The 13,741-nt window shown below is 39.1% G+C and overlaps 1 protein-coding gene across 5 annotated transcripts in view; it reads left to right on the forward strand.

Moving 5' to 3' along the window:
- LOC126251434 (uncharacterized) overlaps window positions 1–13,741 on the forward strand; it is a 191,323-nt gene that overhangs the window by 92,244 nt on the left and 85,338 nt on the right. For 3 of the 5 annotated variants that reach the window (XM_049951858.1, XM_049951857.1, XM_049951856.1), the window contains one exon: window positions 84–200. In XM_049951858.1, coding sequence (XP_049807815.1) covers window positions 84–200 — 117 coding nt within the window. Of the gene's footprint in view, window positions 1–83; window positions 244–13,741 lie in introns of all 5 variants that reach the window. The other 2 variants (XR_007545734.1, XR_007545735.1) reach the window with 1 other exon arrangement.

Consider the following 13,741-nt stretch of genomic DNA (forward strand, 5'->3'; position numbering starts at 1 on the left):
CTAAATAATCCGTAATTCTCAACCAGAGATTTTTGTACATTATTATAACAGAAATAAGCACATATTTACTTTCTTCATTCCAGGGTTCAAGCCGTTCATCTTCAAGTAGTGCTACTACAAGCAGACATATGACACTAGAAGAACTTCGAGCAGTGAATCGCTACGCAGAGAGCACTAAAAGCCTTTCCTACCTCCCTCAGGTGAGGTCAGAAGATGGAAGCCACGGAGGGGGCGGCAGCACAGGTCAGACTAACTCTGAATATCTTGGCACAGCATGGCACCGGGCACGTTGTTTCACCTGCCCTGACCTATTCTCGCATGGTGCCTTGCCCAGTCACAGATACCACCAGTTTGCTGTCCTGAGTGGCTCCTCTACTTTCTGTGTGCTTTCGTACTAAATACACTGTAAAAATGCGAATTGTAAATTACCAAACAGAAGTGCATTAATGATATTTTAAAGACATGAAATAGAATTGCCACAGTCATTTCTTTAAGTGACCAAAGACGAAAAAATTAAAATTCAGTAAAATAAGTTTTAGCGTGTGGCTCTTGTTGTAAATTTAAACACTGACAAAAAAACCTTTTGTATCGTAGTGATAAAGAGTACATTGAAGATTATTTATTTTTTGTCAGTCTGTGCTCCTTACTTAGCTGATACAAACTAAAAACTACCTAAACATTTTTTAAATATCTAAGTGATATTAAATGTCATAATTTCAGATTTAAAGTTATTTTTCTGAGAGGCCAGTAGTCCCATTAGAAAGGAGTGTTGCCTTTCAGATATTAATTTCTTCTTATCATTATTGTAATTAATACCTTAGAATTCTGTGAGATGGTAACAGCAAGTCAGTGTCCTCTGCCTCTTGGCCGTTGCAAAATATTTGGCAGTTAAAATTATTAAGGTCGATGTAATGCGTATTTTAGAACTTCGCTGACATACTGTGGGGAAAATGTCATTTTTAAGCTATTTTTAAGAGTTACATGCAGGAGACATTCATAAGGCTCTAAGAATAAGTAACGTTTATATAGAAATTACATATATTGAAGACCAGTTCAGACAAATTTACTAAAAGTGTTCAGACAGTCTGTCTTGATCCACATTGCAAGCTTCATAATCTCATCTCTCCGTCCCCCACCCCCCACCCCCCACCCCTCACCCCTCTTAAACGAGCATACTGCTAATGTAGATTGTGTAGAATAGTTATCAGGATGACATGTTACTCTCTACCACTGACATAAGTCATAGCATTGAAATGGTGTGCAAGTGCCATTCATTTCTGTGGAATCGGCACACTAAGATGTGTTATGAGAAGACATGATAAAAATAGCAGAAATGAGATATTGTGTTCATAAGTACGTGTGACCACACAGTGGATGAAGTTGCTTGATTTGTTGGTATTTAACATGGACTGCCCAGCTGGTCTACAAGAAATGATGGACTTACCAGAGCCATGTAATATGTGTAGAGGGTGCACAGAATAATGTGTCCAATAGATGTGCAGCCTGCGGGGTAAGTGTGAAGAGAGCGACAGTGGTGGGGGCTGCAGCCAGGCACTCAGCGGGCTGTAGGGGAAATGCCGAGCACTGGAGGGGAAGTGGCATTCTAAACTGTAGTGTGCACACATATTGTTTGTAAGTATTACGTGGAGCATCCTTATGCCCAAACTTGCTTGATGACCATCCAAAAAGATCTACCGTCATGTCTGCTGTGGTTAGTATCTAAAAATAGTTGTACTGAAAATGCAACAAAAGCATTGATTTATTTTCGCCTGAGTTGGTAACCATTTGTAACTTTCAGAGAATCGCCATGAATGGTGAATCTGGAGTGAAAAGTACATTTCTGTTGTTGCCTTCTTAAAATTTGCTTCTTTTGCCAAAACATGGCAGAGTTTACACATCATCACATCACTAACATGTTGTGCAGTCGCAGTTGTGAGAGAATTGTGGAACAGTGATTTATTAAGTGAGGAACTGAGGACAAGTAAGGTCAGTAGCTTATAAAAATCACATCTTTGGTATAAAAAGAAATATGTGATGTCCTCACTCATGTTGTTCCAAAACCATTGAATTTCTCGTTTGACCAGCTGTCGATAGCCCATAAAAAAATTACGTTATTTCATCAAAAAAGTCTGTAGTTAGTGGAATAACATGGCAGATAATGAAGTTTCACATAATAACCATATGACAAAATACTCTGCTCTTTGCATGCCATCATTTGCCAAAATCTCATTTTGACATCTCAAGCCATTTGAGATTTGAGGAATGTTAGGAGATACGAGGAATGTTATGGATATTTCATTCTGCCTTAATCGTGATCGCAGATGACTGAGGTACACAAGATTAGTTTTTGAGATTGGTGACAGATAGAGAAGACAGACAGAGGTCTCCACCCATATCTAAAGAAAAATTCATTATGTTAGCTAAAGTTCATATGCAGTAACATGTAATGTAATATGCATCAAATGAGAAACATAGCAAATGCTATTTTCATTTCAGACTTTTCTAATTTTGCACAGTGTCTTACTATGAGGTTTGCCCAGAAAGTAATGCACCACATTGTTTTTCTCAGCCAAAAATATTGCTACAAATGTGAGACGTTTGTATGTGTTATTTGAAGTCTCCTAAATGAGCATGCCAGATAGCGTAGCTGCAGGACCATGCTGTATGTTACAAGCAATGTGCTGTCATTGAATTTCTCACTGCAGAGAAATAAACTATGGGGAATATTCACAAACACTTGTGCAAAGTCTGTGGAGCATCTGCTGTTGACAGAAGCACAGTTTGTCGCTGGGGGCAGAGGGGATGTCATCAGAAGGCAGTTCAGCAGAGCTTCACGATTTGCAGCCGTCTGGGAGATCACCCACAGCTGCACACCTGACATGTTTGAGTGAGCTGATGTTGTCATTCACGAGGACAGATGCATTATGACTCAGCGGTTGGTGCTGCATCTGTCAGTCAGCAGAGGAAGTGTGGATGCAATTACCTGCACTCTTGGATATTAAAGAGTGTGCAAGATGGGTCCTGCCTTGTCTAAAGGTGGATCACAAGTCGCACAGAAAAAATGTTTGTTTTGATTTGTTGCAACATTTTGAAGCTGAGGGGGAGGCCTCCTTGTTCCAGATTGTGACAAGTAATGAAACCTGGGTTCACCATCTTGAGCCCAAAACAAAACAGTAATGGTGCCATTCCCACTCACCACAGAAGAAAAAATCCAAAACAACTGCTTCCGATCGTGATCACCGTTTTCTGGGACTGTGAAGTTGTGATTCTCATTGATGTGATGCCAAGAGGTGGAACTATTAATTCAGAAGTATACATCAACACATTAACAGAACTCAATACGCGCTTCTGACGACTTCGACGCCACGGCAACTCAGGAGATATTTGGCTGCAACATGATAACACTCAGCCCCACAAAAGACTGAGGACTGCTGAACGCATCGCAAAACAGGGTTGGACAGGGTCACGTCATTCACCATACAGCCCTGACCTAGCCCCCTCGGACTTCCACATGTTTGGGCTATCAAAGGATGCCATTTTCTGAAGATATTTTGAGGACAATGAGTTGATTCACTCAGTGAACCACTGACTCCACCAGGACAATGATTGGTACCAACAGGACATAACACATCCTTGTTTCACACTGGAGGAAGGCCGTAGAACAGGATTGAGATTACGTGAAAAAATAGGATGTGTAGATAAAACATCATTCTTTCATGTGTGTAATTCTCGTTGTGTTCAATAAAGAGTAGTTGAAGAAAGAAAGTTATGTATTATTTTCTGGGCAATCATCGTAAAATACAAATATCAAAATAGCTATGACCATTAATGAAATGATGGGCATTTCATCATGAAGCTGCCATAGATATTGATAAATAACAAAAAAATTTTACCAAATAGTTTCTGTAAAATCATTTAAGAAAGATTGCAAGGCATGCACCTCAACTCTCTCACCCCAGTTGGCCGAAAGTGGGCAAAGAACGTTGGCCTTCCCTTCTGAACATACAGCTGAACTCACCCAGTGTCTTGTACAAAAGTTAGTCACTGTGCACTGACCACTGTATCCTGCACAGACTTTAAGAATAGTGGTTGTAAAAAGATCGTAATCAACATTTGCTAGAGATGAGTGTCATCCATTATCAACAAAAGGAATTGTTGCTGTTAATGAATGTATGTCCATCTCTAACAGTTTCTGGGTGAACATTTCACAGGAAACTACATGAAACGGACATTTGGAGTCGTGCCTCACAAAAGGCGATTGTCCACATTGGCACATAAAGCTACGTGCCTCCAATGGCCAGAAACTGAACAGTAACTTACTGGAAGTGTGTAGTATAGTCTGGCAAGTCATGCTTTTGGCTCTTTTCAAATGGTGCCAGGTGTTGAGTGCAACAATGGTTCCCTGAGGTTTTTAACTTGCAGTGTGTGGAAGATGTGGTTCAGACCAGAGCTGATGCTGTGATAGCATGTGTTCAAGCCATAACTTAGTCCCACTCAAACAGGTTGCTGTAAACCTATACCAGGATGTTTATTTGTGCATTCTCAGTGACCAGGTATAGTCCTTTCTTCTACCCCTATTTCATGATTGTGCCTTAGACACTTAGTGTATGACAACAGGTGTCTTCACAGGTCTTCAGGCATATTTTCCTAATTTAATGAACAGTCACGCACCAGATTGTAGCTCAATTGGCCCACTAAATCATCTGATCTTAATCCCACAGGAAATGTCTTTGACTATTTGGAACAGTGATTGAAACAGCAGATAGATTCCCCATAACATGATAACTGTGTGGGAAATTATCATCGATGAGTGGCCTCAACTTGATGTCTCCTGCGAGCTACTAAAACAGCTCTGTCGAGTAAGGCTGGGTTCTTTCATTTCGTTAAACAAGTCGTGTGGACAGTCAAGTCTTATGCTAATTGGAGGAACATACATCTAATTCTTCACATTCTTGTTTCAGTATTTCAGTTGTTGGTAAATAGTTCTTCTTTTTACTTAGGAACTAAAATTTCAGTTTGTATAACTTTCTCACTGTTCATAGGCAGTGTTGATGTTGTTGACAGTTGAAATGGAAAAAATTATGTGGTAACTTGATATAGTCAAGAAATTCTGGGGGAAACTAAAATGTCTGTTGTGTATTTGTTTTCAGTGACATTATGACTTTGCTGTATTACAACAGGATCCACAGAGATTGTTCAGCATATTGCATAACAGTCAAATCTGAAAGTGTATCCATGTTACACTTATAGGATACCACAAGTAACTGTGCTGGGGAGTTTTGGAAAGAACTGTTGAGCATGTTTTGTATATCCATGTTCTATTAGAAATGGTGATAAAATTGTCATTAGCAATTGGCAGAAAAGCAGACTGTTTTGTCACAATAAATGGCTAGTATGCACTCGTGAGGAACTTGGCCAGTGTTATAACCTGTGCAATAATATCTTTAATTGTTCACAACTCTGTGGAAAGAGCAGAGTAATGTTACACACTTATTGTGGTTTATCATTACTTTAGCTAGAAGTGCCGTAAAACATAGAACAGTACGGAATTGAAAGGCAGTTACATAAATCAAATGCATGTAATAAAAGGATAATTGCAAAATTTTCCAACCTGTCCCTCATCACTTCTGTTTGTTCAACATGCGTCACTGCAATACATTCCTTCTAAGTATACATGTTTGTATTTTATTTCTAAGCAGAGTATTAATAATTGTGCACCATCATTTTTGTTGATGTATGGAAGCAATTTTCCTCTGTGATGAGTGTTGATTTTTCTTAACTGTATTTGGTTACAATGTGTTGCCACTTAGAGTGCTATGTTTCTGGTGGGAGCTTCTCTCCCCCTCCCCTCCCCCCACCTAACACAAAAAAACTATTCCCAGTTGTTGTATTTTTGTTGTTAAGAAAGCATGGTGATCTCTTACTTTTGTTGAAGAGAATCTTGAACACTGTGTTCATCTAGCTTTGGTACCAATTATTTGTAGTAATTTCAGGCACCTAAAGAATTAACTAAATCAAAAAGTGTTCAATGTTTGGGCTAAAAATCATAAAAACTTGTGCTGTAACTACCACACATCCAATGAAAAATAATACCTCGTGGTTCAAACTTTAGCTTACTGAGACTTTTGAACACAAGTAATATCAGTTCTCATTAACAGTCCACAACATTTGATGTTTCCTCCAAATTATTCCAGAAAATATCACAATAGTGTAAAATCGTGACTAAAAATGTTTACATTTTCATTGTTAACTCTGATATTGCTTGAAATGCATGCTCACATTATATTAAATTGAGCAGAAGAGTGCACTTACAATGTACATTGGAATGTGTGTTTCCGTTCAGTCGCTCCTTTGTTAGAAGTGTTTGTTGTGCTTCATATTTTCCCTCTTAATTATTTTTAAGTGTTAACTAATGCTGTCTCTCCTATCTTGATAATTTGTGGAAACATAATTAAATCTGCTTCAGCATTTACACTACTGGCCATTAAAATTCAAGAAGAAATGCAGATTATAAATGGGTATTCATTGGACAAATATATTATACTAGAACTGACATGTGATTACATTTTCACGCAATTTGGGTGCATAGATACTGAGAAATCAGTACCTAGAACAACCACCTCTGGTCGTAATAACGGCCTTGATACGCCTGGGCATTGAGTCAGAGCTTGGATGGCGTGTACAGGTACAGCTGCCCATGCAGCTTCAACACGATACCACAGTTCATCAAGAGTATTGTGATGAGCCAGTTGCTCGGCCACCATTGATCAGACATTTTCAATTGGTGACAGATCTGCAGAATGTGCTGGCCAGGGCAGCAGTCGAACATTTTCTGTATCCAGAAAGGCTCGTACAGGACCTGCAACATGCAGTCGTGCATTATCCTGCTGAAATGTAGGGTTTCGCAGGGATCGAATGAAGGGTAGAGCTACGGGTCGTAACACATATGAAATGTAATGCCCACTGTTCAAATTGCCATCAATCTGAACAAGAGGTGACCGAGATGTGTAACCAATGGCACCCCATACCATCACGCTGGGGGATACGCCAGTATGGCGATGACGAATACACGCTTCCAATGTGCTTTCACCGCGATGTCGCCAAACACAGATGCGACCATCATGATGCTGTAAACAGAACCTGGATTCATCCAAAAAAATGACGTTTTGCCATTCGTGCAACCAGGTTCGTCGTTGAGTACACCATCGCAGGCGCTCCTGTCTGTGATGCAGCGTCAAGGGTAACCGCAGCCATGGTCTCTGAGCTGATAGCCCATGCTGCTGGAAACATCGTCAAATTGTTCGTGCAGATGGTTGTTGTCTTGCAAACGTCCCCATCTGTTGACTCAGGGATCGAGACGTGGCTGCACGATCCGTTACAGCCATGCGGGTGAGATGCCTGTCATCTCGACTGCTAGTGGTACGAGGCCATTGGGATCCAGCACGGCGTTCCGTATTACCCTCCTGAACCTACCGATTCCATATTCTGCTAACAGTCATTGGATCTTGACCAACGCTAGCAGCAGTGTCGCAATACGATAAACCACAATCGCGATAGGCTACAATCTGACTTTTATCAAAGTCGGAAACGTAATGGTACGCATTTCTTCTCCTTACACGAGGCATCGCAACAGCGTTTTAGCAGGCAACGCCGGTCAACTGCTGTTTGTGTATGAGAAATCGGTTGGAAACTTTCCTCATGTCAGCACATTGTAGGCGTTGCCACCGGCGCCAAGCTTGTGTGAATGCTCTGAAAAGCTAATCATTTGCATATCACAGCATCTTCTTCCTGTCAGTTAAAGTTCGTGTCTGTTGCACGTCATCTTTGTGGTGTAGCAATTTTAATGTCCAGTAGTGTATTTATTTTGCTGTACTGTGCTAACAGTAAAGCAGTAATTCGTGTAAATGTTTGAAGACAATACTGCTTTACTAGACATAATTTTTTGGGGAATGTTAGTCTTTCCTTTCCTCTGATGGGTATTCACCATTAATGTGGAGTTGATGGGTACAGACCATTAATGTGGAGTTCTCGGTACTTACGATGATGCATCCAGTTAACAACATTTTGTTTAACTGGTCTGATATACCAATAAGAAAGATTATTTTAAAGTCACTTACAATTCAGTGCTCATTGAATTTGCATATGACTTCTGATGTCACAGATGCACACACATTAAATGTAGGTTTGTCTGAAAGCCAATAATGAAGAGAGCTCAGTGAGTATCAATCAATCCCATTTGATTTCTATCAGTTAAACTACTCCCACCAATCATATCACCAAGGATATTCTTGAAATGTGCATGTTATATGTGTTTTACTGTAGGGTGAGGGTGAGAGGGTGAAACAAGGAAAAGCTTGTAATTAGTACAGTTTTCTGACTATTGAAGTATGCCAATGCTAAATAGGGAAGTGGTTGTATCCCTTCATTTATTGTTTCCATCCTGAAATTATAGTAATTATTAAATCATTTTATCACATTTCCACCTTATGGTGGAGATTAGTACCAGTAGTTCTGAGAAGCTTGAGTTATATTGCACAAGCTGTGTTCCAATAAATTTACTTGGTTACCATCACATCCATAAAATAGCTCATCCAATAATTTATGGAAGGACTTAACAGTTTATTTTGAAATCAACGTAGGTACGCCAGAAGACATAGCCAGATGTAAAAATGGGCGTAAATCTTAGAAATCTCGGATTACTGAGGTGCCAGACTATTGAGGGCCAAATTAGTGAGAGTTTAGGGTATTTCCCTAAATCTTCCTTGACTTACTCTCCCTTACTGCTTTTGTCGTAAGAATTTCAGGTACATGTTAACTGATTCTTCTGTCACTTCCTGTTGGTACTACATAATTATAAATAAAAAACAGTATTGTGTATGTTCTGCATGATTAATACGTTAACCAATTTTTGGCTTAAAAGAACATAAACTGACTTTAACTGACTATCATTGTAAAATAAGTTACAGATGGAACATTGGAAAAGATGTTACTCATCTCTGAGCCAAGAACACACAGTAAATATCATCTTTGACAGTGTGTTAATTCAGTTAAAAAGATAAAAATTCAAACAGCAAATAAATATAAATGGAGAAAAACATTAACACTAAACTCGAGAAACAGAGTCTACATAATAATTTTCTGAGAATGTACTGAGTGAAGGCCCATAGCTATGAGCTACAATTGCATGTTCACAACTCTGCAAACAAAGGCCAAAAACACAACCTGCTGGAAGCCCTGAAAATCAACAAGCATATGGTCCATAGTCCTGATATGATCTTAAATGACCAAACATAGCTTAATACTTTCCCTCTTCTAAACTTCACATAATGTTCTCAGTATTCCATTACTTCACACACTATTGATTACTTCATACTTCTCCATTTTCCTGTATTTACATATTTTATTGTGATTAGCTAAGTACTCTATATATTCCGTTGTTACAGTTGTCAACATTTTTCGTGGTTTGCTCCCTTTATATGCACTTGCCTTACAACCTTTTACCTTCGTAATTGAATTACCACTCCTTTGTCAAAGATGACATGTACTTTTTCTCAGTGGCTTAGTCTAGATAAGTAATTTTTTTTTTTCAGTATTGGTTACAAATAAGGTATCTTTTTTTATTACAGTAATCAGTTAAAAGTCTGACGATGGACTTGTTAGCTCAGAACTGGTTAACTAAATAAATTATTCTGTAGAAGGTACAAAATACTGTGCTTTTCATTTGTAATTTCAAGAACGATCTTTTTGTTTAATTTTTGTGGATTCAATTTTTTCTTTTGTAGTTGCTGATGTGTTCCTAATTCTGTCTACTCTGCTGCATCCCTTCAACAATCTTAGAAATCTCATTTTTGTTGCCTGAATTTTACTTTGCTGTTCATTCATCATTCACTCCCTACAATAATGTATAGTCGTTTTCTGTTCCATCTGTTGCAGCATATGTGCGAATATGTTCAGCTACATCTGATTTGCCTGCTCTCCCTCCCTCCCCCCCCCCCCTCCTCCTCCTCCCAGAAATGCATCATTATAATTCTCCTGTATTACACACAGTGACTGGCGTAACATAATGAAGTTTGTTCAGCTTTCATACCATTTCTTTTTGCCTCAACAGATCATTTTTCAAAACAGGTTTTTTGCTCCTTGCCTTGTTCTTTTATTGCTTTTTCAGGTATACTGTGATAACTCTTTTATTTGTTATTGATTGGGTCATTCACAATTTTTTAAGTGGCTGCCATTATTAATTGCTTTGGCTCACCTGAGAAACCTTACTCATGAGCAGAAATTAATAACAGTAGAACTAAAGTTTGTATCCCACCCAACAAGCCTACATATCGTATATATGTATAATTATTGAACTTTGAAAGCAGCATGCACCAATTTGGCACAGAGTGGCATTTTAAATTAATTGAAGTGCTTTCTGTTTTCTCTGAATATCCATATGAACATTATTCCTTCAGTCAAATAATTAGAAACAGAAAGTAACTTGAGGGAATTTTTTCTCAGATCTCTTGCCAGCAGAATTACAACATTATCATTATACAGTTATAAGGGTTAGTAGAGCTGCCACATGCTATGCTGCAAATGCTTTCTCTCCAATCCATATATGTTTTGGACAAAGATTTGCAAAATTTCTTTTGTTTAATTTTAAAGTGTTGTTACCTTTAATTTTATATGTTGTTCTTTATGACAATTTGGCATTGCTATCTCAGATGCTGAATTATTCAGTGTGTGTGACAAAATAAATGTGTAACTGCTGGCAAGATATGTCCTGAACCATGTGTACCAGGAAAACATCACAGTTCATATCTCCTTATCAGGACACTAGCTCCTTTTGGCATTATTACCTTTTTACAGCTCATGTTAAACAATAATAATAAATAATAAAACTGAGATGTTAGGACAAAGTTCCATACATAGTAAATTCTTTTTTAGTGGCATATAACCCCATAATTTTTCAGTTGTTAAGGCTTTCATGTGTTGTGTGAGCTCCTCTGTATCCAGATCACCAATGCTTTCTTGTCCATTTCATTTAATGGGTGTTTCAAACCTTTAGTTTCAAAATTATGAGGAGGACAGTGGATTCTAAACTGAGAATTTTAAGATAAGAAACCAATGGTCAGAAATGAAAATTTCAGGTGGTATGAGAGCTCAAATGAGCACTTTATGTGAGGCACTCGATTGGAAACTGCTAAGTTTGGGGGGGGGGGGGGGGGGGGATGCAAGTCACGTCTAATTTGAAAAAGAGCACTAGTTCATGACTAGTTGTTGGAGGAGGAATATCAACTGTTACAGGATCCTGCAAGCATGAGATTTTTTGCATAGCGCTGCAGTGGAATTTAGTGCTCGGGAAGATGAATAAAGGTGCAGAGAAAATGAAGGGATCTTGCTAATTGGAAGAAATTTATCATTATGGATATAAATTTATAAAAATGGATTTCTTCAGACCATAGGGAGCTGACCAAGGTTCTTAAGAAAGAATTGTTCCTCCGTAGAATTTCAAGTGTAGTATAGATCGTGTCGGGCAGGTTTCATCAATAAACACTTGCCAACTTGCTTGTGAAATGTATGCTTTGAAGAAAACAGTGTTGGTAGCATGTAAAGCAAAGCAATATTACACCTCAGTCTAAATCACATGCAAACAATGGAGCCAAGTGAATGTCATGACTCACGATCTTTTTAAGTACAGAAATAAAAGTTTTCTTGAATAATCAAACCTTGTTGCAGATAAAATTCTCAGTGAGGTAAGATGATTTTTTGTCTTTTTGTTGCTGTTCATTCATATGAACAAAACCTCTCATGTGAGGTGCAAATTACAGAAATGAGAGGTTTAAGCAGTGAAGACAGTAATACTTAAGGAATCTCTGTTCCTTAAACAAAAATAACGCTTTCCTTCTGAGGTCATTCAGCAGGAAATTGATGCCTAATATGATGCATTGGCATTTTTGTTTAGTTGGTTGGTGTGGCCAAGCATACAGGAAATAAGGATGATGATTGATCATTCGTGTTAAGTGGGCTGCGTCTTATTCTTCTATTTCTTCTTCTTCCAACATGTTGTGCTAGTCAGGTGGCCTGTATTTCTGTCTTGTTTCTCTTAGACAGAAGTATGTAAAAATCTTGCACTGTCGTATTTACATTCTGAAGTCAATAGTACATCAATTGTCCAGCTGCCCAGTTGTGGCCGTTATGTTTGGGTGGGAAACAGGTGCCATTCTGGCTGCAGAACTCCTTGTATGTCAGCCAGTGGACAGTTGAGTTAACTAGGTGGCAGTGGTCACAGTGTGATATGAGTTCTCAGGTGCTTTTCCTTCATTGCTACTGTGTCTATAGTCATGCATACCACGTTGATCTAACAGACATTGACAACAGTGGATGTCAACATTGTGTGAAATTTTGGTGCAGACAGAGTGTGGATATTTAAGAATCATTAGGTGAGAAGGGGATAGGGTCCAGTATTCCTCCAATTTATGATAAATGTGGGATATCTGGTTTTCAAGTGTATCTTCTCCTTTGTGAATTCAACTTCACTTAACAAAGGTTTATTCAGCACTTGCACATACACAAGCACAGAGCGAACTGTCTCCAGCCAGAACACATACTATATATATACAGCTACACAACATTCCAGTACAATGATTCTTGACATTTGTGGATACTTCTAGAATATACTCGAACTGGATATAGAAATTAAAATTGTACAGTCCAGGTGCGTTTTGAACTCACAGCCCTCCATGCAACAGTTTAGTATCATATCCACTACATTATGGTGCTACTCAGCTTCTTCTGCGACATTGCTCCCTTCTTAAGGGAACAACGTCTTGGTGTTACATCCTCCTAGTCCATGAATGAGTCATCGGTCCTGCATACTCCGACTCCTGATGACTGATTCTTGCCCTGGCAGAGATCTTCTTAGAACTTCTTTTGCTGCTACATTCTTTGTCACCTTTCTACTTGTTGCTTGTCGCTGGAGCTTCAAATGTACCCTGGGTTGCAGGATCCTGATAGGGCTTCATTCAAGGGATGTGGACTGTATCTCTGATCTTTTCGTCGTCTTGTGTCAGGGTCGAAATCTTCAACTTCATAAGTAACATCAGACAACTGTCTTACAACCTTATAAGGTCCAAAGAAATGTCTGAGGAGCACCTCAGAGAGACCAACCTTCCAAACAGGATTGAAGATCCAAATGGTGTCACCAGGCTGGTAGACAATAGGGCGGTGGCTCGCATCATACCTTCAGTGATCATTTTCTTGAGCCCGCAGTGTGCAGAGTCGAGCTAACTGCCAAGCTTCCTCAGCTCTGGTTAACACCTTGTCGATGTAGTCATCGTCCACGTCATCAGGATGTAAGAGAAACACAGTGTCCATCGTCGTAGTCGCCTTACACCCATGCACTAGGAAAAACGGTGTAAATCCTGTGGTGTCTTGTCTGGTAGTGTTGTAGGCAAACATCCTTCCGCCACGCACCGTCAGGTGGCTTGCGGAGTATGGATGTAGATGTAGAAAGGTAGAACCTCATCCCAGTTGCTCTGCTCAACATTGACGAACATTGATAGCATGTCGGCCAAGGTCTTATTAAGTTGTTCAGCAATAGTTTGTGGGTGGTAGGCAGTCGTTATGTGATGAGTAATGTTGCAACGACGGTTTATCTCTGTCACAAGATTCGATTGAAAAACGTTCCCTCGATCCGTAATTAACGACCTTGGGGCACTGTGTTTTAATACAATGTCTTCCACGATGAATTTGACTA

Source organism: Schistocerca nitens, chromosome 4, assembly GCF_023898315.1.
Source record: "Schistocerca nitens isolate TAMUIC-IGC-003100 chromosome 4, iqSchNite1.1, whole genome shotgun sequence".
NCBI lineage: Eukaryota > Metazoa > Arthropoda > Insecta > Orthoptera > Acrididae > Schistocerca > Schistocerca nitens.